The 25,894-nt window shown below is 40.2% G+C and overlaps 1 protein-coding gene across 3 annotated transcripts in view; it reads left to right on the forward strand.

Moving 5' to 3' along the window:
• PRDM16 (PR/SET domain 16) overlaps positions 1-25,894 on the forward strand; it is a 796,061-nt gene that overhangs the window by 408,729 nt on the left and 361,438 nt on the right. For all 3 annotated transcript variants that reach the window (XM_069741567.1, XM_069741569.1, XM_069741566.1), the window contains exon 3: positions 8,964-9,014. In XM_069741567.1, coding sequence (XP_069597668.1) covers positions 8,964-9,014 — 51 coding nt within the window. The remainder of the gene's footprint in view (positions 1-8,963; positions 9,015-25,894) is intronic.

Genomic DNA, 25,894 nt, shown 5'->3' on the forward strand with positions numbered 1-25,894 from the left:
TCTGCTGAGGAGGAGCTGTCATTAATCATCCGAGAATAATGAGTGTCAGGAGCTCAAGGTGAAAAGTGTAACTTTACATAGTGAGGTGGGAAGACACAAGTGCATGTCACCGTGCCATGTTTGTATATCCAGCGCTAGGATTACAGCACAAGGGAAGGACGTCTTTTTTTTTTTTTCAATCACATGTTACATGTGATTTCTTTTCACACTACAGGGAACTTTTTACGTTTTTATTCTTCGTTAACGTCACTGGTGCAATGAAATGCGGCCTCTGGTGCATTTAAAGAGTTATACGCCATTAGACATTAAACACGCCGACTTTCTTCCTAGATCAGAGATAGGTTTTAATGATTTCCGAGGTTCTTGAGACGTTTCAGCAGCAGCTTCCTCTTAACTCTTTCTTCGTACAAGTTCTTGACCTGTAATGATGGCGTCGATGTATACCGGACAACATCCCTCCTACCGTAAATTATAGCAATATTAGAAAATATACAGTAGTTAGCAGAAAGTCACACACCTGTTATAAAAATCAGAAGTGAATTGGTCATTGAAACACAAACCTCACCTGCTGCTCATATCTTGTTTAAAAGGATGTAAGTGAGTTCTCCTTCAATGGAAGTCTTCAAACAGAAGCTGGACAGACATCTGTCTGAGATGGTTTAGCACAAAGGGGGTTGGACACGACGACCCTGGAGGTCCCTGCCAACTCTAAGTTTCTATGATTCTATCATAAAGGGAATTCATGTCCACGTTGATGGATGGATATGCCCTATAATAAATGTTTCACGAGGATTAACTATAATTAAAAAGAGTGCTGAAAAAAAGAAGAATCCAGAATATCCTTGTAAAGGATTAATTTGAGATTCATAAAAAAACAGGACTACGCGTTTCAGCTCTGGACCAGTGCCTTCTTCAGACCACAAGAAGGCATTGCTTCAGAGCCGAAACGTGTTGTCCTGTTTTTTTTAAGGATCTCAAATAAATTCTCTACAAGGATATCCTGGATTCTTCCTTTTCTTCAGCCACACTCTGTTACTCCCTCACTTCTTTATTTTTTATTTTTGGATCCAACCGCAGCATCCTTCAACTGACTGGTTACGATGAGTAGAGCTGTATCTGATTCTTCTATATCTCAACATCTCAAAACAAAGCTGTTCCTGGCAGCAGCACATGTCTACTAGATGAGCATACTACCTCCAGCACCCTGAATGTCCACATATGTGTATCACATGCTTTTACCTAACGTTTCGCGCTGTGGAGCGCCCTTTGCTTATTATTTTTCTTTTCCAGTGATTAGTATCACGAGGTGTGAGAAAATCTGTAGACATATAGGATGTCCCATAGGCATATCAGCTGTGGACAAAAATGTGTTTCCCCTTAAAAAAAATAACAATTCTGGATCTTGTGATCTTAGATCTCTACATTGTGTTGTTCAGTTGGTATTTTCCCAGAAATTCGTGAACAAATTGACAGCTGAGTGGTGCCGTTCACATTGTCAAATGAGTGTGTCCCTCATTCTAATGGGAATGTTCGTTATCAATTATTGATCCCTGTAAACATCATCTGATGAATGAGCAAAACGCTTCTTCATCCGGTTATTGGATCATTTATGATGGCAAGATAATAGGCCAGTAAACAAGCATTAAACAACTTCTATACAGTCGATTGGTGATTGTTTCATTCTCTGAATTCAGCCAGGATAAATGCACCATTAGTCAATGCTAGAGATGAGCAGATTGGGCAAAATTCGAATTCGCCTGTTCATGCATTTTTTCCCTGGAAATATAATTGGTGGAGGAGTTGTTCTTTGCAAATTCAACCTTCCTTATTATGGTCTGGGTTTTTTCCCTAGCACATAATAATCATAATATGTACAAAAATGAAAAAAATTGTTATACTGACCTCTCCGCCCCTCCGCTACTCACCCTTCCGGTCCTCCCGCATCTTCAGATCCCCTGCTGCTCATGATGAAATATTCATGTCTCTGGTACTATGCCAGGACTTCTGGGTGTCATGGCGTCCGGGAGGGTACTGCGTGTAGCATCATAACAGAAAGGCTCAAATTTTTGTGTGCAGAACCCTCCCATGTGCCATGAACATTGCATTGAGAGAAGAAGAAGATCTTAATGTGTGGCGAGGACTGGACTGGTGGCAGTGATTAGCGGAGGGGTTGGAGAGGTGAACGATGAGCAGGAGCTTAGTATAATGATTTTTTGAATTTTTTAACCTTTGGATGGCCAAAAATGGTTGGCCAGTGGGGAATGTATATTTGTAAAATTAGGTTAGAATTCAATTGCAATTTTTTTGCTTATCTCATAGTAACATAGTTATTAAGGTTGAAAGAAGACTTTAAGTCCATCTAGTTCAACCCATAGCCTAACCTAACATGCCCTAACTTGTTGATCCAGAGGAAAGCAAAAAAAAAACATGTGGCAAATAGTAAGCTCCACTTTGGGGAAAAAAATTCCTTCCCGACTCCACATACGGCAATCAGACTAGTTCCCTGGATCAACGCCCTATCAATCTCTAGTTATTGTGTAAATTTTGAGAGTCCTTTATGCAGCAGATGAATGAGATCTGACCACGAGAAACCTCTATGGGGTCCATGGCCATAAGCGTGAACGGGTAACTACTGGTTGGTACTTTTGCTGTGCCATCGGTCACCTTGGAGTTACCTGTTGATGCCTGTAGCCATGGAGCTGTGACCAGATTATGACGCAATGAGCCAAGGTGATAGTCATCCATTGTGTGCGTGAGGCTAAATAGAGATTCTTCTCCTACCCTATAATTTAGGTATTATCCAGTAGCATGAATAATCACACTGTACGGAGCGATATAATCTACAGTGGATCCCCCCGCCTATTTCTGACCCCACCTGACACAATATTAAACAATGATTATGTTAATTACTTGGAAAGATAAAAGAGAAGGTGCTGTAATTTTATACACTGACTCCCTCAAAGGCTCCTGCTATATTTTGTCACTGACAACAATGCAAACTGCTGTAAGGATCTGACTCGGAGAAGGGAGGGCATGAATGGAGAGCCTCCAGTACTGAATGGGACAGGGAGCAAGTTCTTTTCTTTCCTAAACACTAAAACTTGCTCAGCATAAGCTACTTGCGGAAAGAAAGGTCATAGGAAGGGCTTGTGAGGGATTCAATATTCTCTCTGATCAGTGCGAAACTCGAGTCTGAACTAGTGAAGGACAATGCGCAACTCGCTGTAAAGTGACCGCATCCGCTTGTATCAGACACTGTTCATTTTCATAAGTTTTTAGACAAAGTTTTTCACATTGTTGGATGTCTTAATTAAGTTATCAAATGATGTGTTTTCAGGAGGTCACTGCTCCTCTGCCTCCAGTCCTCATTCTAGCCGGGGGCCAGTGTGCTCCTAATGATTGACAGTTCAGACCAGTGTTATTGATAAGCCATGACCTCTCTGATGCTACAAGCGGTGGCAATCCTGCTTGTGCAACATTGGAGGAGTACAGAGGCCCCATATTGGGGGCTAAAAGTGCTCCCCAGTGATCCGGCCTACTTCAGAGCAGCGCTATCAAGCTCTATAGGAAAGAACCAGTTGGCACTGAGATCCTTGACTACTAGTCCGGCCACCTCTGGTAGACTGTAGATGTAACGTGGTTGTAACCAAGCAGTAAACAATGCAATTAAAAATCCCACCATTCGTGATAAAAGATAACATTTTTTATAAGATGTAAATTGCAAACTTCCTTGTTTTTACAAGCACTTTGCAATTTTACCTTTTAAGAAGTTGTGACAACCCCTTTAATGGATTTGTCTAATTTACAAAATCCATTTTTTATACCCATTTAATGAATTCTTGATTAAAGTGGTTGTCAAGGCTTGGGGTACAAATCTGCAGATTTGCGATTTCTCAGAAAGCATGCACTGTGCACTTTGGGAATTCTCTGGTGTCAGCGGTCACGTGACCACAAGCATGTGATTTGCATACTTTCGGCCATATTACGACTAAACATGTCTGACCTTGCTCAATTCACTTGCAGTGAGCGAGGTCATACACGTCTAGACAGCACATGACTGAATGTATGCAAATTGCGTACTTGCAGTCACGCGCCCACCACTCCTTGGGACAGGTGCTAGAGAATCCTGACAGTGTGAACTGTGCTCAATGTGAGGATTCACAGGTCTGCGGTTATATATAGTGACTGCAGACATGTACTCTAAAGTAGGACAACCACTGAGAGTCCAGTTCTCAATATACTCATCTATTGTCTAGACTGTAGAGCTAGAAGGAACATCTCTATCCCTTGAGGACCTTCTAATACAGACAGCTCCTTGATTTTAATGAGCACTGTATAATATAACATTTCTATTTCTATGTTATGGGAGACAGTGACTGGTGTCACATGTGTGTACCCCCAGGATGTGCACAGAGGTGTATTGAGGCCATGGGAGTGCATTGCAGTCACAGGTGTAGCTGTGATTGCAATGCAGAATAAAAGTGAGTGTTGGTCTTGGGCAAGCTATTTGTCCAAGGCAGATTTATGAAAACCTGCTGCTGGGCTTTTGTTTTTTAAATGGACTACAGGATGTTAGTGGGGCAATCCGTTTCCTTCCTGGCCGGGTTTTCCAGGTGGCCTAGGGCCACAGATTGCTTGCAAAAACCCCTGAAGCAGAGGGTTGGGTGTGCCAGTGTCAGTGCCAGATTAGGCTTTTGCAAGAGTGCAAACCAGAAGGCTGTGCAGAGCTTCACCTGTGTGAGGCAACACAGGCAAGCGAAGCCAAAAAGCCAAGGGAGCTGAAAGGCCTGGCACCCACAGCATACACCGCAGTGCTGTTGTCCACGACAATTGGTCTTGGAGGTGGACTGGCGTGTTTATCAACTGCAATCTGGAGGATATGGTTCCCGGCTGCGATCCAGAGGATATCGTGTACTGTGTATTGCTCTGAGTTGGACATTGAACCACGTTTTGCTTTGAACTTTGCTGGGTCACTGCCTCATCACTGTATAGTGTGCTACCTATGCACTACATCTGCTACAAGGAAAAATAAAACTTTCTCTCAGGTTGTTTCACAGACCATAGCTGATTAGTTTGCATCCTAGCTTATGGTTGGAGGTGGGATTGTCCAATATCCATTTGCAGGATAGCTCCACTTTTTATATGGAGATGTATCATCATCTTTGTCAAAATATAGCATTCTGAGAATTTTAAAGGAATCTGTTATCCAGATTATGTTCCCTTTGCAGGACTTATGTTTAATATCCTTCCATTTCTGACATTTATGGCATACTCTCATAATATGCCCTACAATTTTAGTAGATACAGGTCCTGGGACCTTTCTTGTGAATGAGGCGCTACGAGAAAATTGAGAAGTTTGCGACTTTACAGCTTTTTATTAACTTCTATAGGAGTGCCAAAAATTGTTTTGCAAACATGTTCCCTCTGGGTGCTGTAAGATTTCAACTATGGGAGGAGTGTAAGCTTTCTGTGGTCAAACATGTGACCTGACAGCTGAGTGCCCACAATGCTCAGCTGTCAAGTCATATGTCTAACCATAGGGTGCTCATGATTCTCCCCTAGATGAAACCTTATAGCACCCTGAGGGAGCTTGCGAAACAATTTTTGAAACTCCCATGCAGAATTATGAGCTTAGAAGAAAACATCATGTTACTTAAGTTCAGCACAAAATATGTATTTACTTATAAGTTGCTCAAATGTTTTTGTAGTTTAATTGTCGGAATGTATTTTTTCCTTTAACCACTGCAAACAATGCCCGATCCTAAAGTGCTTTATTAGTAGTTCAGATATTTAATATCTTTTATATGAACTTCATAGTAACATAGTCAGAAATAGATGTATTTTGATCAAAAATGGAATTGAAGACCAGAACAAGCTGCATGTTTTCTGACCGGCGAGGGCGGCGCTATTACATGAAGCAGGAATTTAGGCATTCACCAGATTTTAAGTTAAAACACATGAAGCTCACAAACAATGTATACGTTTGGAAGTGTTTAGAAATGTGCGTTAACATCGTATAAACAGTGTAAAAGCTTTCTTAGCGGATTCGATAGAAAGAAAAAGGAGTCGAGTTTATTTTGTTTTCCTTCGCGTCCTAAAAATGTGATGCACGAAAAGTGCACATCAAACCGCACAGTCTCACAGCTCTTTTTATCATTGACAGTTTATCTAGAGGAGTAAAGAAGAGGGATAACGTTACCATGTAAATGGAGCGGTCCTGATCTGTCTCCGTAACATAATCAAATTCAACTTCCACTACAGCTGAAGAATGTTAACGTATAAACTGTTTTTCTATGTGAGTCGCATGGTGTTACTGTCATACCATCTCTCCGTCCTTTGCTCATCCACTCCGTAGTGGTGAACATCGAAGAGTAAGGCCCCATTGAAGAAATCATATTGGGTCCCGGTGCTGAGTTTTGTCACATAAGAAGGTATTTTGTTGGTATTTTCCTGCATTTATCCCTTTTGTGTGACTAATGGGCTAATTCCTCATGTGTACCGGTTAGCACTGTTACTTTGCAGCACTGTGGTTAAATTCCATCAAGGACAACATCTGCAAGGAGTTTGTATGTTCTTTCCATGTCTGTGTGTGTTTCCTCCGGGTTCTCCGGTTTTCCACCTTGGCATACTGATAGAGAATGTAGATTGTGAACCCCAATGGGGACAGTGATAATGATATCTGTAAAGCTCTATGGAATATGATTGCGCTATATGAGCTGTGAGGCAGTGACTGGTGTTACATGTGAGGCTCGCTGTGTGTTCCAGAGGATGCGCGCGGGGGCGTATTGACTCCATGGGAGTGCATTGCAGTCACAGGCAAAGCTGTGATTGCAATGTGGAATAAAAGTAAGTGTTAGTCTTGAGCAAACTATTTGTCCAAGGCAGATTTAAGGAAACCTGCTCTGGGCTTTTGTGTGTTTGAAGTGGACTACAGGATGATAGTAGTGCGGTTCGTTTCATTCCTGGCTGGGTTTTCCGTGTGGTTGAAGGCCACAGATTCCATTTAAAATCCCTGCAGTAAAGGTTTTGGGTGTGTCAGGTTCAGTGTCAGTTTGGTGTTTGCAGGAATACAGAGCAGGAGGCTCTGCAGAGCTCCACATGTGTGAGGCAACACAGACAAGTGGAGCCAAACAGCCAAGGGAGCTGAGAGGCCTGGCACCCACAGTGTACACAGCGTTGCAGTCGCCCACAGCAACTGGTCTCAGAGGTGAACGGGCATGTTTATTGGCTGCAATCCAGAGGATACAGTTCCCGGCTGCGATCCAGAGGATATCGTGTGCTGTGTTTTTGTGAGTTGAACATTAAAGAGACGTTTTTGCTATGAACTTTGCTGGATCACAGCCTCATCACTGTATAGGGTGCTACTGCTGCACTACAGAGCAAATAAAATATTAATTAAATATGAATAACTAAATAATGAAGTTTATCTGGAGATCTCTGCCCCCTAATAAAAAAGGAATGAGATTAAAGCCCTCTAGCTTAGATGGATGTTGTCCGAACAATGATTTAGCTGATTGTTCTGACGGACACTTTCTCGGTTTTCTTGCACATACACAGGAGTGCTCCCTCTGCCTCAGTGCTCATGCAAGCTCTATGAAAGAGCCACTGTCAGAGATTTCTGGGGGCGGCTTATCTCAGGGAGAACCAAAGGACCAGCAGTCCGGAATCACACATGCTGGTTTCTTAAAGGGGCTGTCAAGCCTAAAACTACAAGTCTGCAGTCACTCTATGTTACTGCAGACTTGTGAATCCTCACAGTGCACGCACTGTACAATGGGATGATTCTATGGTGTCAAGGAAGAGAAGAGCAATCACGTGACTGCAAAAATGCTGAGAGTATGCATATTATATATTTGCAGTCACATGACCGCTGTTCTTGGCGCTGACGCCAGAGACTCCTCCCACCGTGCAATGTGCGCACTGTGAGGAATCACAAGTCTGCAGTAACATAGAGTGACTTCAGACTTGTCTTTTTATTCAACCCCTTTAGCTCCCCAACAATAATCTGCTCTTGGCTCCCATGCACTATACACAGTCGGCCGAAGCCAGCGGTATGGGAATGATGGTTACTGTGCCTGATTCATCATTTGTGATTTATTAAAGTCCCTTTTTCTTGTTTTTTTTTTGGACTTTTAGTATTTGCTGATGCTTTTCGTTGCAAATTCTTCAAAATGGGTGACGCCGTCCATTAATTTGAGGCAAAGTCAAAAATGCTCTTTATTTTTGTCTTTACTGGCTTTTGAGACCTTTTAGCACCAAAAGTCACAAATCCAAAAAGCGTCAAATTCAAAACGTCTCCAGAGGAGAACTGGAGAAATGTGACCAAAGAAATGTGACATTTTCATCATGATCTGTCTAGAATACTTGGATAAGCAGAGTTATCGAGGAAAAAATAATAAAAAAGAATACTTAAGGAAAAATGAAAAGTTAAATTATGGAACAAAATGTGTAGAGAATATAGAGAATAAGGCCCAAATACTAAAAAGGAGCAAATGACGCCAGAAAACTGGAGAAACAGAAATGATGAATTATTATTGCGTGTAAATTATTTACGGCCTCTAATCTTTAATTAGGCACAAAGTAGCAGATATTGAATACAGATATATAACATGAAACGATATTGATTACATTAATACACGTCAAGATACACTGGCCAAATCAATGTATCCATTAAATGGATTGGAAATCACAAATATGCTGACAGTCACAATACATCATAAATCTACACGCTGAAATAAAATTTTGTTTTATGGAGAAATCTGAATTATTCGATTAACTTACAAAAAGTAAGCAAGAAAAATCATGTTAAAAATAGGCAAAACTAATTTTGTTCTTACTGCTAGGATTTATTTTTTCTTCTTCTTTATTATTATTATTATTATTATTATAATGTTCCTTTTTTATTAATTACTTATCATAAATCTAAATTCAAGAAAATAAATATATATTTTCTTTCTCCACAGCAAATTTTACCTGATTCAGAAGTGACGTCACAAGACGACAGTCTAAGAAAGGTAGGAAATGACCTTAATTTTTCACTTCAACCAAATTATTTATTTATCAATATGTATGAATAACCTATATCCTGTATGTAATTAAATACATTTCAGGTTAATTCCAATCAATTACTTAAAGAGAAGCTATCATCAGATAATGACCTGTTGTTCAAATTAGGTTTTTGTGCTACATGTATTTAAAAAAAGGAAATGTTTTATTTTTCACACTCACTCGCTACTGGGGCTCTTTTAGAGTCATAATTCCTGTCCTTTCAGAAAGAGTTCTCAGGAGGGTCGTTATCATCAGAGGCAGGTAACACCTCTATATACAACTGATTAAAGATCCCCCAATCACAATTTATGATCTCATAGCTGACCCTCCCTTCACAACGCTCATTAGATGCTTCGATCCAAATAAGGTCAGATTCTGACCATTGTGCCTATGGACATGTGTTGTTTCCTGAAACAATAGGTCTAAAAAGAATTCTTTGCCAGTGTGAAAATGGAAAGAATTCTATTTTTATTTTTATTACAAGAAATAAAAGAAATTGCCAATTTTTTTTGTTCAAAAAATATAGTTAACACCTGATCAAAATAATAGGTCATTTTCTGATGATAGCTTCCTTTTAAGTAATGTGGTCATGATGTTCTTAAGAATACTTGACCTGTCTTAGATGTGATTGGAGATATCTTTTCAATAGGAATGCTCCAAACTTGAGGAACTGTACCATTTCAACCAATGGAAATGTGGCAAAATAATTATATTGGATATTTACAGTCAAAAAGATTGGATTTCTTTTAAGCTTTTAACCAGTAGGGCTTACCTTCTATGTGATCAGTGATGGCCCAACCATTCATGTTTTTTCTTTCGACACGGGCTACTTTTACTTGCGTTTGGTTTGGAATCTCAGTCCTATAAATCTAGATGGGGCTACGCAAATCTAAATCAAGCATCTGGACAAAAGTGACTTCTGTCTGGTGGAAACCTAAGGGTTGGACACCCACATTGATGACAAGGTGAAATTTGACCCGCTAAATAGTAAAGGACTTGACACTACTATGAGAAGTCAATGAGGAAAGATATGATTCATTTATGGACATTACATCAGTGCAAGTAGTTCAGAATAAAAAATAAGAAACATAACTTAATCCATCTAGTTTATTTTTTCAAAAACTTTGATTTTAGATGAGCACATAATATCCAGCACTACTGGCCGTACACAATCTTTCTGTAGAGTTTGCAGAAAGCTTAACTTCTCTCTTAGGCTACAATTTACATGGATATAAATATTTTAGAAATGACATCACTTGGCAAACGCGCGTCGCCGGGGAAGAGGGACCACGCCGCATTTAAAATATATTCGCTTTCCAATAGTAAATCTTTATGCATTAAATGACTACAGATTGATGCCTCCCAATGTGCGTCTGATTGTGTTTGTTTCCTAAGTAAAGTTATGTAAACTGTAGCAATGGATCTTATTTTTTTATTAGGAGTTTTAGTTTGAGATTTCGCATTCATGATATTTTTGCTGTTTTTGTTTTACTTCTATATGACTATAAAACTTATCGGAACTAGTATTGTAAATGAATTTTTTGGACCTTTTGGTTGTGATTATAACAATCTAACTGCAGAGAGTTTGGACACAAAGAAGAAACCTGTATTAATGTACAAGGGGAAAAAAAAGTCACAAGTGTTGTGACCAAGTGGTGACCTTCCGAAGAGCCAATGTCTATAGGGATGACCTTTTTACCTTCGGAACCTCCATAATTCTCTTCATGATGTCTTTGACTCAGTGGGATCTTTTTTTGTGTTTCGAGACACATCGGTAAGGTGGCAGTACGACAGATCCTCATTACCATACAACTCAATTACTTCAGAGTTTCCAAAGCATTGGCGTCCATTCAGCCATTGAATTGCTGTTACAGATGTACATATTCACCTCCACTGTCTCAGCTACCTGGACACATAAGAGACAACAGAAAATCATTCTTAGCCTATGTTCCTATTGTGTTTGTCTTACATATTTTTATTTCACTGTATCTTATTTTTGTAATTTCTGCCCTTTACGTTTATATGAGGAGCAAACAAAGAGCAATTTCTTCGTCTTTTCCCCGAAGCTTCCAGTAAAAATTTGTTTCTCACTAAAACCTGTTTGGTGATGGGTGTTTGGCTTTATGGGGGTCATAAATTAATTTAGGGATGGGCTGGACATTTTAATAGTTGGAGGTCAGAGAGGTCATGGCAGTAAGGTAAAGAGTTCAAGTACTTGGAGGGTGCAGTTGACTTACGTCAGTTATATATAAGAGGATGGCGGATTCAATATCAGGAACCAAGTGATGGGCTTCACAGATTTAGCTAAAATATAGCATTATATTCATGAAATTTGGCACTCAGGAAATGAGGACAGATACACAATATTAGTGGGTGCTCATATACATATACATACTGTATATATTTTAATTAAAAATTTTGGGGGGGTTCATTGTTTTTTTTCTTGTGATTACTTTACAAGTTTCCACTTGTTGGTATCAGCCATAGAGGTAAGGTGTCGATTATTGAACACTCGACATATGCTTTGCACAGGCGTGTACTACGGAGGACAGAGAATGAACTTCAATCCAATATTGCGGCCAGCATGCAGCCAGCGGATAAGGAAAGGGTGAATCAAACACCCGAAAACTCCGCCCATATGACCAAAAACCGGTCCCGCCAAATTCAGGTGACAGGTTTCCTGTAACCATGGAGGTTGGCACACTGGTTAAAATAACAACTTTGTACTCGTAGGGAATCCAAACAACCCTTAGGATAGGGAAAAAAAAGGGAACAACGCCACGCACTATCTAAGTGCAGTAGAAACCAGGTGTAAATTGAACGCTTATATAATTGCACTCACCTAGTCAAAGGCGAAAATGAAGCATTGAAAGGAGATCCGACATGAATCCAAGGTGAACGGTCTGCAGCTCGGCCGACTGAGCACACGGAAAAGGCCCTCAGACATCCGTGGTAAAACAATAGAAAGCAAGGAAAATCCATAGTATGTTGCCGGCGCTCCCATATAGAGATTCTCATAGATCTTATACATAAATATCTGCTTTATTAAGGTAATTAAATTACAGGACAACGCGTTTCGACTCCTACACCCTGGAGTCTTCATCTGGTCATTAAAAAATAATATTGATTTGTACTCGTAGTGTTACTGTCTCTTTTGCATTTGGCATATGGTTCCATAAGTAAGACATCTACTTTTTCTTGACAGTTTTTTTTAAAAAGCTCTCTGGCCAATCAGCTGATCTCAATGGTTCCAACAGCTGCAACTCCTGAAATACTGACTATGAGCCACTCGAGCCACATTGGCAGGGATCCCAAATGGCAGCTTTTCTATAACATGCATATGCCCTTATTGCGGCAACTTTTTTAATGTCTCAGGCACATGACTATGTACAGTATGGACTGCAGTACCACATTGCTCACTCCACTGAGGTCCCTACTGTTCAGTGTTTGGTGCCGTATATCACTAATATGCCGCTAAAAGAGCTCAAACTAGGAGAGATTATAGTCTAATCAAATGGAGGATGCTGCAATTTTCCACATTGCATTCTTGTGTGTATCTCCTGTTTCCTGTGTGTTCACCATTTGTTTTTTTTTGCTGGTTACAAATCCCATAGTGATTTTCACAGCACAATGAACCAATCACATACTGTATATCCTAACTTTTGCTTTCCCCTCCTAACAGCATTTGATTTCCCAAGCAACAAAGAGAGAGGCTGTAGCTGCATCCCCATCTACCCCTCTCCTCACTATTTATTACTGCAGAGAAAGAGAAAGAGAGAAGCTGCAGCTGCATCCCCACCCTTCCCTCTCCTCACTATTACTGCAGAGATACAGAAAGAGAGAAGCTGCAGCTGCATCCCCACCCTTCCCTCTCCTCGCTACTTATTACTTCAGAGATAAATAAAGAGAGAAGTGTGGCGCTCCAGGGTCCTGGTCGTCGCAGTGGTATTGCTTTCCTCTCAGGGAGAGTGATGCTACATTTGGAGGCAAAGAAGGATAACTGCATCCAGGTATCACAAACATGCAACACATTTCACACTCCAGACCACTAGGGGGAGCTTCTGCTCCTATTTGTTAGGTCACTCCCCACATATATATATATATATATAACTGGTAGTCTGTAGAGAGAGTTAGTAAGTTCCAGAGTCTGAGGTGGACAGAGGGTCCAAGGAGCTGTGCATGCCCTCAGAGCTGCAGCTCCCAGAAAGAGACATTCATAAGGCAGAACTGTATTGCAGCAAGCGTGAAGGAAGTCGTAGCAAAGGAGAGGATACCAGAAGGGGACCAGCCCTACACAGGCTGCCTCCTTCTGAGGCGCAGAATCCCAGTGGCCGGAACACCGAGGGAGTAAGGACCTTTATGCTTTGCTTCAGAGACCGGCAGGACAGCTAATTGCAAGTTACCTGTCCACCCTACACCCAGGAGGAACGGTGGCAACCCTCGGAGGCCGGGGCATGCTAGAGTCCCTATAAACAGCCTCAAGTCACCAGTCATACGGGTTTTGTCCTATCCTATATGGGGGACAGAGAGAGAGACATTACATCTGTGAGACCCTTATGTGAAGCCATAGGCAGTAAGGGACTACACCACTGCAGGACAAGGGAAGGCTATTGATTTCCACCTGGACAAGGGGACTCTGGATTTGCCTCCAAACTGGCCGGACTCTACCTGCCCTGTGATCTGGTGCCCTGGACTGTGGATGCTGAGGTCTTCAGTAAAAGGTAAAGAGACTGCAACCCTGTGTCCTCGTTCTTCTCTGCGCCTCTCACCATCCACCATCTAAACACCGGGAAGCCCTGGGGATATACTTCACCTGTGGGAAGGTACACCATCTAGCTGCCATAACATCACCCCAGCGGACCCCTTAAAGCAGCACCAGACACCCTGACCGAATACCACAGGTGGCGTCACGAATACAAACTTTATCCCTTTAAAGACCTTTCCCTTTTACACGGATGTCCCAGGGCCACGAACCGGGTCAGCCACCGTGACATCCCCCTGTGAACCGCACGACCCGGTACCGAGTACCCCACGGCCCCATGGGGGCGATGCAGAAGCTGCCATACAGTAAAGAGAAAAACTGCAGCTACATCCCCACCCTTCCCTTCCCTCGCTACTTATTACTTCAGAGATAGATAAAGAAAGAACCTTCAGCTACATCCCCTTCCTTCTCTCCTCGCTATTTATTATTGCATAGATATTTAAAGAGAGAAGATGCAGCTGCATTTCCATCCTCCACTCTCCTAGCTGTACGTTGCTGCAGAAATAAGCAGAAAAAGAGAGAAGATGCAGCTGCATCCCCCTCCTAGACTTTCCTTATTGTTTATTACTGCAGATATAGAGAAAATGAGAAGCTGCAGCTGCATTCCCTTCCTTCTTTATTCTCACTATTACTGAAGAGATATAGAAAGAGAGAAGCTGCAGCTGCATCCCCATCTACCCCTCTCCTGACTATTATTACTACTGATATAAAGAGAGAAGCTGCAGCTGCATCCCCATCTACCCCTCTCCTGACTATTATTACTACCGATATAAAGAGAGAAGCTGCAGCTGCATCCCCATCTACCCCTCTCCTGACTATTATTACTACAGACATAAAGAGAGAAGCTGCGACTGCATCACCTTCCTTCTTTACTCTCACTATGTATTACTGCAGAGATAGATAAAGAGCAAAGCTGCAGCTGCATCCCCTTCCTCCCCTTATTTATTATTTCAAAAAAATTAAAGAAAGAGAGAAGCTGCAGCTGCATCCCCATCTTCCCCATATTTGCAGTTCATGTCCGAACCACTGCTTAATATACATTATTGCAGTCTCGCTGCAACCCAAAACGATGAGTAAAATGTATTGTTTTCAGAAAACGTCTTACATTGCTTGCTGACAGGAGATGTCGCTCGCTGTGCAGCGCCATTCTCGGTGTGTGTTTTAAGATACTTAATTATAGCTAGACTTAAGAAAAATGATTTGCCGGAACCCTGTTCTAGTGGCCCCCCATGGCATCCAGATGAGAGAACTGCAAACGTCCTTTTACCAGCCCACATCCTCATGCTCAAAGAGGCGCCAAGGATTCCGCCGAGGAGGAAGTTCAAAATCACCTCCTCCGACCGCCATGGACCAGCAAAGTGACCAAAGGTCCAGGATCCCGCAAAATATTTTATTAAATATTAATTAAATATATGAATGATAAATAATATATTATATTAATAATTAATTAAAATAAGTAACGTTTGTCTGCATTATAAACATTTGATGTAAATTCTTGTATCGATTTATGTCACTATCCCTTACAAGTAATTAGTCACTGACTAAATTACTGTTCAGACAGTCATAGCAACAGTGACTCCTACTGGTTAGAAAAGACTGTAAGACATTAATAAAACTTTAATAATGAGAATTAATTTATTTTATACTAATTTAGGTGACATTTTTGTAACAACCCTTAACAATACTTTCTCCTTATATTTTTTTTTATTACTTGCAATGTTATATCCGCCGCACATATTGATGCAAACACTGGCGTCTATTCACATTTCCTTTAAAAAACAGTTTGAATAAATGTTTTTTTATTCTAAGCTGAAGTCAAATAATGGCACTATAGTCATCCGAAGTCTTTTAAATTGCGCTGGCTTTGGTGTCACTGGTCCTCAGAGAGTTCTCTCTTCAGTAGACCCTCTATTTAGTCTCTGTTTACTTAGAAGGAATAGCCTGGGGGCTACTGGAGGAAAAACATCTGTGTGAGATAATCTATAGAGTTATCTATCTATCTATCACTCTTGTCGGAGCCCGGTCTCTCTGGAGAGCCAGCTGAGAGACTTGTAATGAAAAGCCATTGCTGAAGAGGCTTTAGGGACAAATAAAGAAACATGTTAAGAGCCGGCCGAAAATGGATAGAGGACATTATTAAAGCTGAATAGCCTTCTTATCAAAATCCAATAGGATAGACATTGGCCAACAGCTTTACAATTATTTTTCAACATACCAGAAGAAAAAAAGAATTTATCCCTCAACAACAAATAGATGTAATCAAGTTGGCTAAACCTTCAAGGATAAAAGGAAAAAAATGCCCCTTCTTCATGTCCTATCTTAAAGCCAGATTTCTGGCCTGGAGCCGGCTTGTTGAGTACGGAAGGGTTAAAAACAGCAAAAAGTTGAACTTATGAATGCAGTATATGCAGTATATTCTAGATGGTGGCCCGATTTTAACAAATCAGGTATTCTAGAATATGCATGTCCACGTAGTATATTGCCCAGTCACATAGTATATTGCCCAGTCACATAGTATAATGCCCAGTCACGTAGTATATTGCCCAGCCACGTAGTATATTGCCCAGTCACGTAGTATATTGCCCAGCCACGTAGTATATTGCCCAGTCACGTAGTATATTGCTCAGCCACGTAGTATATTGCCCAGTCACGTAGTATATTGCCCAGCCACGTAGTATATTGCCCAGTCACGTAGTATATTGCCCAGTCACGTAGTATATTGCCCAGTCACGCAGTATATTGCACAGCCACGTAGTATATTGCCCAGTCACGTAGTATATTGCCCAGTCACGTAGTATATTGCCCAGTCACGTAGTATATTGCCCAGCCACGTAGTATATTGCCCAGCTACATAGTATATTGCCCAGCCACGTAGTATATTGCCCAGTCACGTAGTATATTGCCCAGTCACGTAGTATATTGCCCAGCCACGTAGTATATTGCCCAGCCACGTAGAATATTGCCCAGTCACGTAGTATATTGCCCAGTCACGTAGTATATTGCCCAGCCACGTAGTATATTGCACAGCCACGTAGTATATTGCCCAGTCACGTAGTATATTGCCCAGTCACGTAGTATATTGCCCAGCCACGTAGTATATTGCCCAGCCACGTAGAATATTGCCCAGTGACGTAGTATATTGCCCAGCCACGTAGTATATTGCCCAGTCACGTAGTACATTGCCCAGTCACGTAGTATATTGCCCAGTCACGTAGTATATTGCCCAGCCACGTAGTATATTGCACAGCCACGTAGTATATTGCCCAGTCATGTAGTATATTGCCCAGTCACGTAGTATATTGCCCAGCCACATAGTATATTGCCCAGCCATGTAGTCTATTGCCCAGTCACGTAGTATATTGCCCAGTCACGTAGTATATTGCCCAGCCACGTAGTATATTGCCCAGCCATGTAGTATATTGCCCAGTCACGTAGTATATTGCCCAGCCACGTAGTATATTGCCCAGCCACATAGTATATTGCCCAGTCACGTAGTATATTGCCCAGCTACGTAGTATATTGCCCAGTCACGTAGTATATTGCCCAGCCACATAGTATATTGCCCAGCCATGTAGTATATTGCTCAGCCACGTAGTATATTGCCCAGCCACGTAGTATATTGCCCAGCCACATAGTATATTTCCCAGTCACATAGTATATTGCCCAGCTACGTAGTATATTGCCCAGTCACGTAGTATATTGCTCAGTCACGTAGTATATTGCCCAGCCACGTAGTATATTGCCCAGCCATGTAGTATATTGCCCAGCCACATAGTATATTGCCTAGGCACGTAGTATATTGCCCAAGCACGTGGTATATTGCCCAGCCACGTAGTATATTGCCTAGTCACATAGGATGTTGCCCAGCTACATAGTATATTGCCCAGTCATGTAGTATATTGCCCAGTCATGTAGTATGTTGCCCAGTCATGTAGTGTATTGCCCAGCCACGTAGTATATTGCCCAGTCACATAGTATATTGCTCAGCCACGTAGTATACTGCACAGCGACGGAGTATACAGCACAGAGCCATGTAGTATACAGACTTAAAATAAAAAATAAACATATACTCACCCTCCGCTGAAGTCCTGGCCCTGTGTGTGGTGCACACGGCAGCTTCCGGTCCCAGGGTTGGTATGGGCGCAGGACCTGTGATGACGTCGCGGTCACATGACCATGACGTCATGGCAAGTCTTTCTCACAGGACCTGTGATGACATCGTGGTCACATGACCGTGACATCATGGCAGGTCCTTGTCGCATACCATCCTTGCCACCGGAACCTGCCGCTTGCATGGAGCGGTCACCGGAGCGTCGCGAGGAGCGGGAAAGGTGCCGGAATGTGAGTATATGATGATTTTTTATTTTTTTTAATTATTTTTAACATTAGATCTTTTTACTATTGAGGCTGCATACGCATCATCAATAGTAAAAACGTTGGTCACACAGGGTTAATAGCAGCGTTAATGGAGTGCGTTACACCGCGGCATAACGTGGTCCATTAGCGCTGCCATTAACCTTGTGTGAGCACTGACTACGGGGAGGAAGGAGCGGCCATGTTGCCGCCGGACTGCGCCCGTCGCTGATTGGTCGTGGCAATGGTCGTGGGCGTTTTGCCACGACCAATCAGCGACTTGGATTCCATGACAGACAGAGGCCACGACCAATGAATATCTGTGACAGACAGACAGAAAGACAGACAGACGGAAGTGACCCTTAGACAATTATATAGTAGATATCTATATACATATATCATATATATCTATACATAGATATGTATAGATATATACAGATATATATACATATATCTACAGTATATATATATCTATTTATATATATAAACATATGTATATCTATACCTATGTAGATTTATATATATATATATACATATTTACAGTATATATATATTTATTTATATACATATATACATATATATTTATATAGAGAGAGATAGACAGATATATAGCTCTATATATATATATATATATATATATATAATGTAATTTTATTGCAATATTGAAAAAAAACATTTATTTTAATTCATTGGTTTATTTAGTGCAGTTGGAATATCGGTATAATTATAATAATTGCAGCCAATATTTTTTAAACCATTTTTGCTTATTTATTTTTGTACTTTTTGACTTATTGGCCTCCATTAGACAATCTTATCAATCGCAAATTTTTCTTCCCAGTAACACGTAAAGGTAAAAAAAAATGTGATTTTAATGCTGTTCTTGTATGGTTATATCAGCATGAGATAATAATGTCGTGTTGCTTTCAAATATGCATTACCAAAGCTATTAATCTCCCGTCATTTAAAATGAGATATGTAATACTTAAGGTCAAAGCAGACATCTGATATCTCACTATTACATTGTTTGCAAGGAGATGATTGATTGATTGATAATTATGATAATTTGCAAAATGATTATTTGCGTATGATATCCAAGGAGTGTCCCTGCGGACCGTGCACAATTTCCTATTTATATATGGGCCATCAAAAATGGCCTCTGGTAACACAGGAGGTGGACAGGTCTTCAGAGTCGCTCCCTCTGGGAGTAACAAGACTGATGAGTTATGACCTGGATGAGACGCAGCTCAGACTTCAGTAAGGAGTCAGGAAGTTTGTCAGGGAAGAGCAGGGTCGTTTCTGGTAACTGTCTATTGTATGGCAATTATGGGGCCACACAGCCAGAGGCAAAGAAGGGAGACATCCATCTCGGCAAATGTGAGTTTAAATCCCCCAAAATAATAAAAAATAAACATTTCAACAATTCATGATTATGTGAATTTACTATAAAACCGCTTTAACTTTGCATTTAACGTTTAACACTTTTTTTTTATAAATTAGCGCATCAATTCTAGTAAGTTTCTATATAGAAAAAATTGGGACAATTGCATTCTTGAATGATGCTATTATAGAAACAGTAATGCAAATTGTTTCATTCTGGCTCTTTTACAAGCCAAAATCTTAGAAAACTTTTTTACTTTATAGTCTTGTATATCCCTGCCCGAACGCGAGATTTTTGAAAACGGTAAATTCCAAAATTTCTAACTTTGTTTTTTTGTGTTGCAGTCTTACTGGACATAAGACTTTATGCATATTCAAAATCAAAACCTTGAGACTCCTGAGCCCTGATGCAAAATCTGTAACAATAATGCCCCTTAAAGAACGTTCACATACATATCACACGTATACAAAATACAAGTGCAATAAATGTTATCTAAGGATGTCTTTACACAGACTGACTGGTGGAAAAATACGGAAGCTGATCAGTAAACTTTTACTGATTGGCGGTTATTTGAATGTCTGTTTACACTGGCAGACCAAAGTAAATGATCTACAGTATACTAGATTTTTCAGTGCACATAGGCATCCATAATTCTTGGCAATTCGACTCCTATTTTAAAAGGACGATGCCCCACTGAGAATTAGAAAAGATTGTCAAAGATTATTTCACTCCATGAACAAGCATTTTGCTCATTCTTTGGGTGATCGGCAGTCTGTATACAATCGTGAAAGTAGTGTTTGTTTAGCAACACTCGTTCGTAAAGAGCTATTATGAGGGACATACCAGTACAGCAGCCACAAGGACCCTGTTGTCACAGCCTTAAATCTACAGGTTAATGGAGAAGGAGAGAGTTGGTCAGGGGTTGGAATAGCTGCAGTAATGGTGGTGAGGTGACAGCAGGTTCATTGCATTCTAAAGAGGTGAGTTTTCAAGTTGTGTCTTTTTGCTTCAATTGTGGGAGACATTTACGCTTGCAAAGGGTCTGGATTTCAGAGGATGGGAGATGCGCAAGAAAGGTCTTGGATACAGTTGGGTGAGGAACCTAAGAAAAGAAGGAGGTCTTGTGAAGACTGGAGATTATATTATATAGTTTGGTGAGGAACCTAAGACAACAGAGAAGAGAAGGAGGTCTTGTGAAGACTGGAGATTAAATGATACAGTTGGGTAAGGAACCTAAGACAGCAGAAAAGACAAGGAGGTCTTATGAGGACTGGAGATTATATGATACAGTTGGGTAAGGAACCTAAGACAACGGAGAAGAAAAGGAGGTCTTGTGAAGACAGGAGATCATATGATACAGTTGGGTGAGGGACCTAAGACAGTGGAGAAGAGAAGGAGGTCTTGTGAGGACTGGAGATTATATGATACAGTTGGGTAAGGAACCTAAGATGGGGAGACGATAAGGAGGTCTTGTGAGGACTGGAGATCATATGATACAGTTGGGTAAGTAACCTATGACAGGGGAGAAGAGAAGGAAGTCTTGTAAGGACTGGACTTTATATGATACAGTTGGGTGAGGAACCTAAGACAACGGAGAAGAGGTCTTGTGAAAGCTGGAGATTATATGATACAGTTGGGTAAGGAAGCCAAGACAGCGGAGAAGAGAAGGAGGTCTTGTGAAGACTGGAGATTATATGATACAGCTGGGTAAGGAACCTAAGACAGCGGAGAAGAGAAGGAAGTCTTGTGAGGACTGGAGATTATGTGTGGGGAGATATCAGGAGATCAGTTTGTAGATGTATGGAGGAGATAGATTATGAACAGCCTTGTAAGTCATTGTTAGTAACTTAAACTGGAATCATTGGTCAATTGAAGCTCGTGAAGGGATTGGCCAATGTAGAGGATTAGCCAATTGAAAGGAGGATTGATCAGGCAACGGAGATAAGGAAAGACTGAAGGGGTGTGAGAGTGTTAGATGCCATTCTTCTTTGTTGCTCATTATGTTAATTTCCCAAATTGGTGCAACCTTTATGAGTTCTTATAGTTGGGTTTGTGCGAGTAGACATTAATCTTCAAATTATTACTTATTTGGATATTATATCCCACGGTCAATGGAATGGTGCAAACTGAACCACAGGTGATGCATCTTACCTACTTAAAAAAAAACATAGAATTGAACCGGAATATAGGTTGGTAGTTGTGCAATATGTAAGAATATGTTCACATTGTGGCCATTTCCCAGATAAACCCCAAGAATAAAACAAAATTACCATATACCCCGTAGTAAATAAATAAGTAAACAGTAAATGTAATTAACACAATGTACTTAGTTAACACAATTTTGATCTAAAAAGCGCAAAAGCCATCCCACTGCAACAGGGGGTGGTCCTATCCTGATTCTAGGATTAAAACTTCATATTGTGTCAGCTGACCTCAATAACGGCAGAACTGGACAGAGGCATGACTGTTCAGACACATCCTCATGGGAAGCTATATGGATGAAATACTTATCTCAGACAGGTGAGACATGCCCCTGATTGTAGAAAGTACAAAAAAATTACAGTAAAACTAAAGAAGTAAGCCGGAGCATAAGTTGATATGTACATGCAATGTGTAGGAGCACATTCACACTAAGGCCATTCCACAGGCAAAACTCAAGAAAAAAAAACAAAATGAGCACATACCCTTTAGTATAAAAAAAAACATAATTTTAAAAACTTGATTACTTTTTTATGGCCAAAGATAATGAGATATTTTACACTTTAAGTTCAAAATGGCAGCTCCATTCTAATGCATAAGTAATCCATGCTGGCATATTTTATGGTCCATTTAAAGAAAATTAAACCCATGTTTGAAAATAACAAATAGTTGCCTTCTAAGGGCAATTATACAAGTCAAATGGCTATCCTAACATTAAAAGCAATTTCTAAAGTTTTGTAACTTGATGTTTACAATATCCTTTTTTTAATTTTGTGAATAGAAAATGACCTTGAGCCAATAAGTCTGCCACCAATTACAGACAGAAGGGTGGGGAATGCTGGGTATTTAGCTAAGAAGATATTTTTACAACATGTCTATTTTCGACGAAGACCACTCATAATAGCAGTCCATTAATTCAGTGAATGAACATATCGTAGAGTCGGCTCCCTCTTGAGAACAATAATACCGGGGTCAGCTTATGCTTCCATGGTAACTAAGTACTATTAAGAAGTTTGCATCCATGATTTTGATAAAATGAGACAAAATTAAAAAAAAATCTGGAATGTAACTAGGAAGGTGTTAATCTGCATAAATATACTTGTTTATTGGAAAGCGCTGCCGATTGGAATTTTCGGAAACATTAAACCTTTCTCTATTTCGCTTACGAATTTATACTCAAGGATTGTAAACTCTGTAAAGAATTAAAAATAGGTCTCCGTAAATGTTTAAGAGATTTAAGTAAAAAAGATAGACATTATGTTCATGTTTCGAAAACAAAGACTATACCACTTTTTATGAGTTTGCAGTAGTTGGCCCACCAGAGATTTGAATATTGTATTTTTTTGGGGAGGAATACAAGCACAGCTATGATTCCGCCACAAAAATATAAAATATGTAGATAAAAAATATAAAAGTCAAAAAATGTGTGCAATCCATGTGGAACGGATGTGAAATCCGCATCCTGTTTATTAAGATGAGATATCTGCACTGCTGTTGTAGATTTGAAATACATGTCATGGAAAAAAAAATAGTAACCGCTTATTCACACACTGCATTTTTTCCAGTGTAAAAAATGTTGCTTACGGGACCAAAAAAGTGAATGAGATTCCTGAAATCTCATACACACGCTACTTACTTTTTCTTTGCAGATTTGAACTATCAAAACGTTTTTCAAATCTCTAAGCTGTAGCTTATCAATTGTTTCAGCGTTTTTCATCCAAATGAATGGAAAAAAAACGCAAGTAAAAACACATCAAATATGCAAAAAAGAAAAAACTAGCTTACTGTACATGGAGTATTATCTACCAACACTCTGGTTTTTGGTGCAGAAAAATCCTCTGCAAATACTCAATGTGTGCATATAGCCTATACAGTGGCATGTAAAAGTTTGGACAACCCTGTTATTGTGAACGGTTAAGCAAGTTGAAGATGAAATTATCTCAAAAAGGCCTAAAGTTACAGATGACACATTTCCTTTGTATTTTAGTAAAAAAAAAATGCTTATTTAAATCTTTTATATTTTAAAAATTACAAAAACGAAAATGGGCAGATGCAAAGGTTTGGGCACCCTTCATGGTTAGCACCTAGTAGCACCCCGTTTTGACAGTATCATAGCTTGTAAACGCTTTTTGTAACCAAACAAAAGTCTTTCAATTCTTGTTTGAGGGATTTTCATCCATTCTTCCTTGGAACATTCTCCCAGTTCTGTGAGATTCCTGGGTCGTCTTGCATGCTCTGCTATTTTGAGTTCTAGCCACAGATTTTCAATGGTGTTCAGATCAGGGGACTGTGAAGGCCATTGTAAAACCTTCAGCTTGCGCCTTTTGAGGTTGTTTTGTTGTGGATTTTGACTTGTGTTTAGGATCATTATCCATTTGCAGAAGCCATCCTCTTTTCAACTTCAGCTTTTTTACATGTTTGCATCAAGAATGTTTCCCGTTCCATTGTCTGCAACACAACCCCAAAGCATGATTGATTCACCTTTATGTTTAATGGTTGGTGAGATGTTCTTTTCTTGAAATTCTGTGCCCTTTTTTCTCCACACATACCTTTGATCATTGTGGCCAAAAAGATCTATTTTAACCTCATCGGTCCACAGGGATTGTTTCCAAAATGCATCAGGCTTGTTCAGATGTTCTTTTGCCTACTTCTGACAGTGGTTTTTATGATGAGGATGCAGGAGAGGTTTTCTTTTGATGACTCTTCCATGAAGGCAATATTTGTGATGGGGTCTTGAACAGTAGAACAATGTACCACAACTCCAGAGTCTGCTAAATCTTTCTGAAGGTCTTTTGCAGTCAAGCAGGGGTTTTGATTTGTCTCTCTAGTAATCCTACGAGCAGCTCTCACTGAAATATTGCTTTGCCTTCCAGTGCTTATCTTGACCTCCACTATTCCGGTTAACTGCCATTTCTTAGTTACATTTTTAACTGAGGAAATGGCAAGTTACGTTTATGTTTAAAGAGGTTTGCCGCTACTCGGACAACCCCTTTTGAATCCTTATGTTTTGCACAAGTAAAATAATAACACCTATTCTCACCTCTAGTGCCAGTGGTGTCTGAACTGACTCTACTGGGGATCACATGGCATTATGTTACACAATCCCTGTGACCATTCAGTGCTGGCTTCCCTCTTCTCTCCTATGCACATAGTTGACGCCAGAAGAAGTGACAGCTGATTAAAATCATCCAGAGGTTCAGTTATGGATACCTTGTTACAGACGTGTGCATAAACATTTAGAAATTAAAAAGAAAAAAGAAAACGTAAAAAAATTGAACATTTTATGTGATTTGTGACAAAAACTTGTTTTCAGCTCTCTTATTAGGTTTACGCAGTAAATATCGAGATGTAAAGTTACAAGGTACTGCATCGATATGAAGCTCAAGTATTATCCAAGAAAGTTAAAATAACTCCATGGAGTTATCACGTTGTCAGGAATCAGAGGTGATTAGTAATGACCTTCGTTACCTAGTCCTGGTGGTCTTTAATTTCAGTCATTTCTCTGCTTTAAGTTGATGTCTACAGCAGGGGTCTATAATTCACAGAGCTTCGGTAATGACTGAGTTAAATAAAGAATACTAGAATCAGATCTGTCTGAATGACTAATCACTTGTAGAGTTTATCATGGAGATGATTAGAAGGTAAAGCAGCCTCCAGTCATTTCCAAGATGCCAAAATGCCCAGGAGATCTGTGTGAATCTGCTGCCAGCCGGGCTCCGTCAGAGCTGAAGGCAGACCAAAATCAGCGTCAAGGAAGGTCATGTGAAAGAAAATCTCCAGCCATCAGGAAGTCCTTGGCCTTAAAACCTTTGTGACATCTCCTGACAAACCTTAAATCATGAAGGCAGACAAAACATGGGCCATACAGGGAGGCATTGCCTCTGGGACACTTATTTTTCCTCTGCTAACTCCTCTGCCTCACAATTCTTTCTTTAAACAGCTATCATCCTCTACACCTTTTTTCCAGGTCAGGGATTGAAGCTCTTAAATACATTCCATTCTTCATTCCACTCATAATTTATGGTCTAGAATCTATGGCTATTACTCTCTAACGGTCTACCAAACCCAAACTTTGAAATGAGTACCATTAAAACAGTGGCTGCCTGAGCTTGGCAGGTTGCATCAATTTACAAGTTCTGCAAGGAAAAATGTAG

The sequence above is a fragment of the Ranitomeya imitator genome, chromosome 10 (genome assembly GCF_032444005.1).
Source record: "Ranitomeya imitator isolate aRanImi1 chromosome 10, aRanImi1.pri, whole genome shotgun sequence".
NCBI classification, from domain to species: Eukaryota; Metazoa; Chordata; class Amphibia; order Anura; family Dendrobatidae; genus Ranitomeya; species Ranitomeya imitator.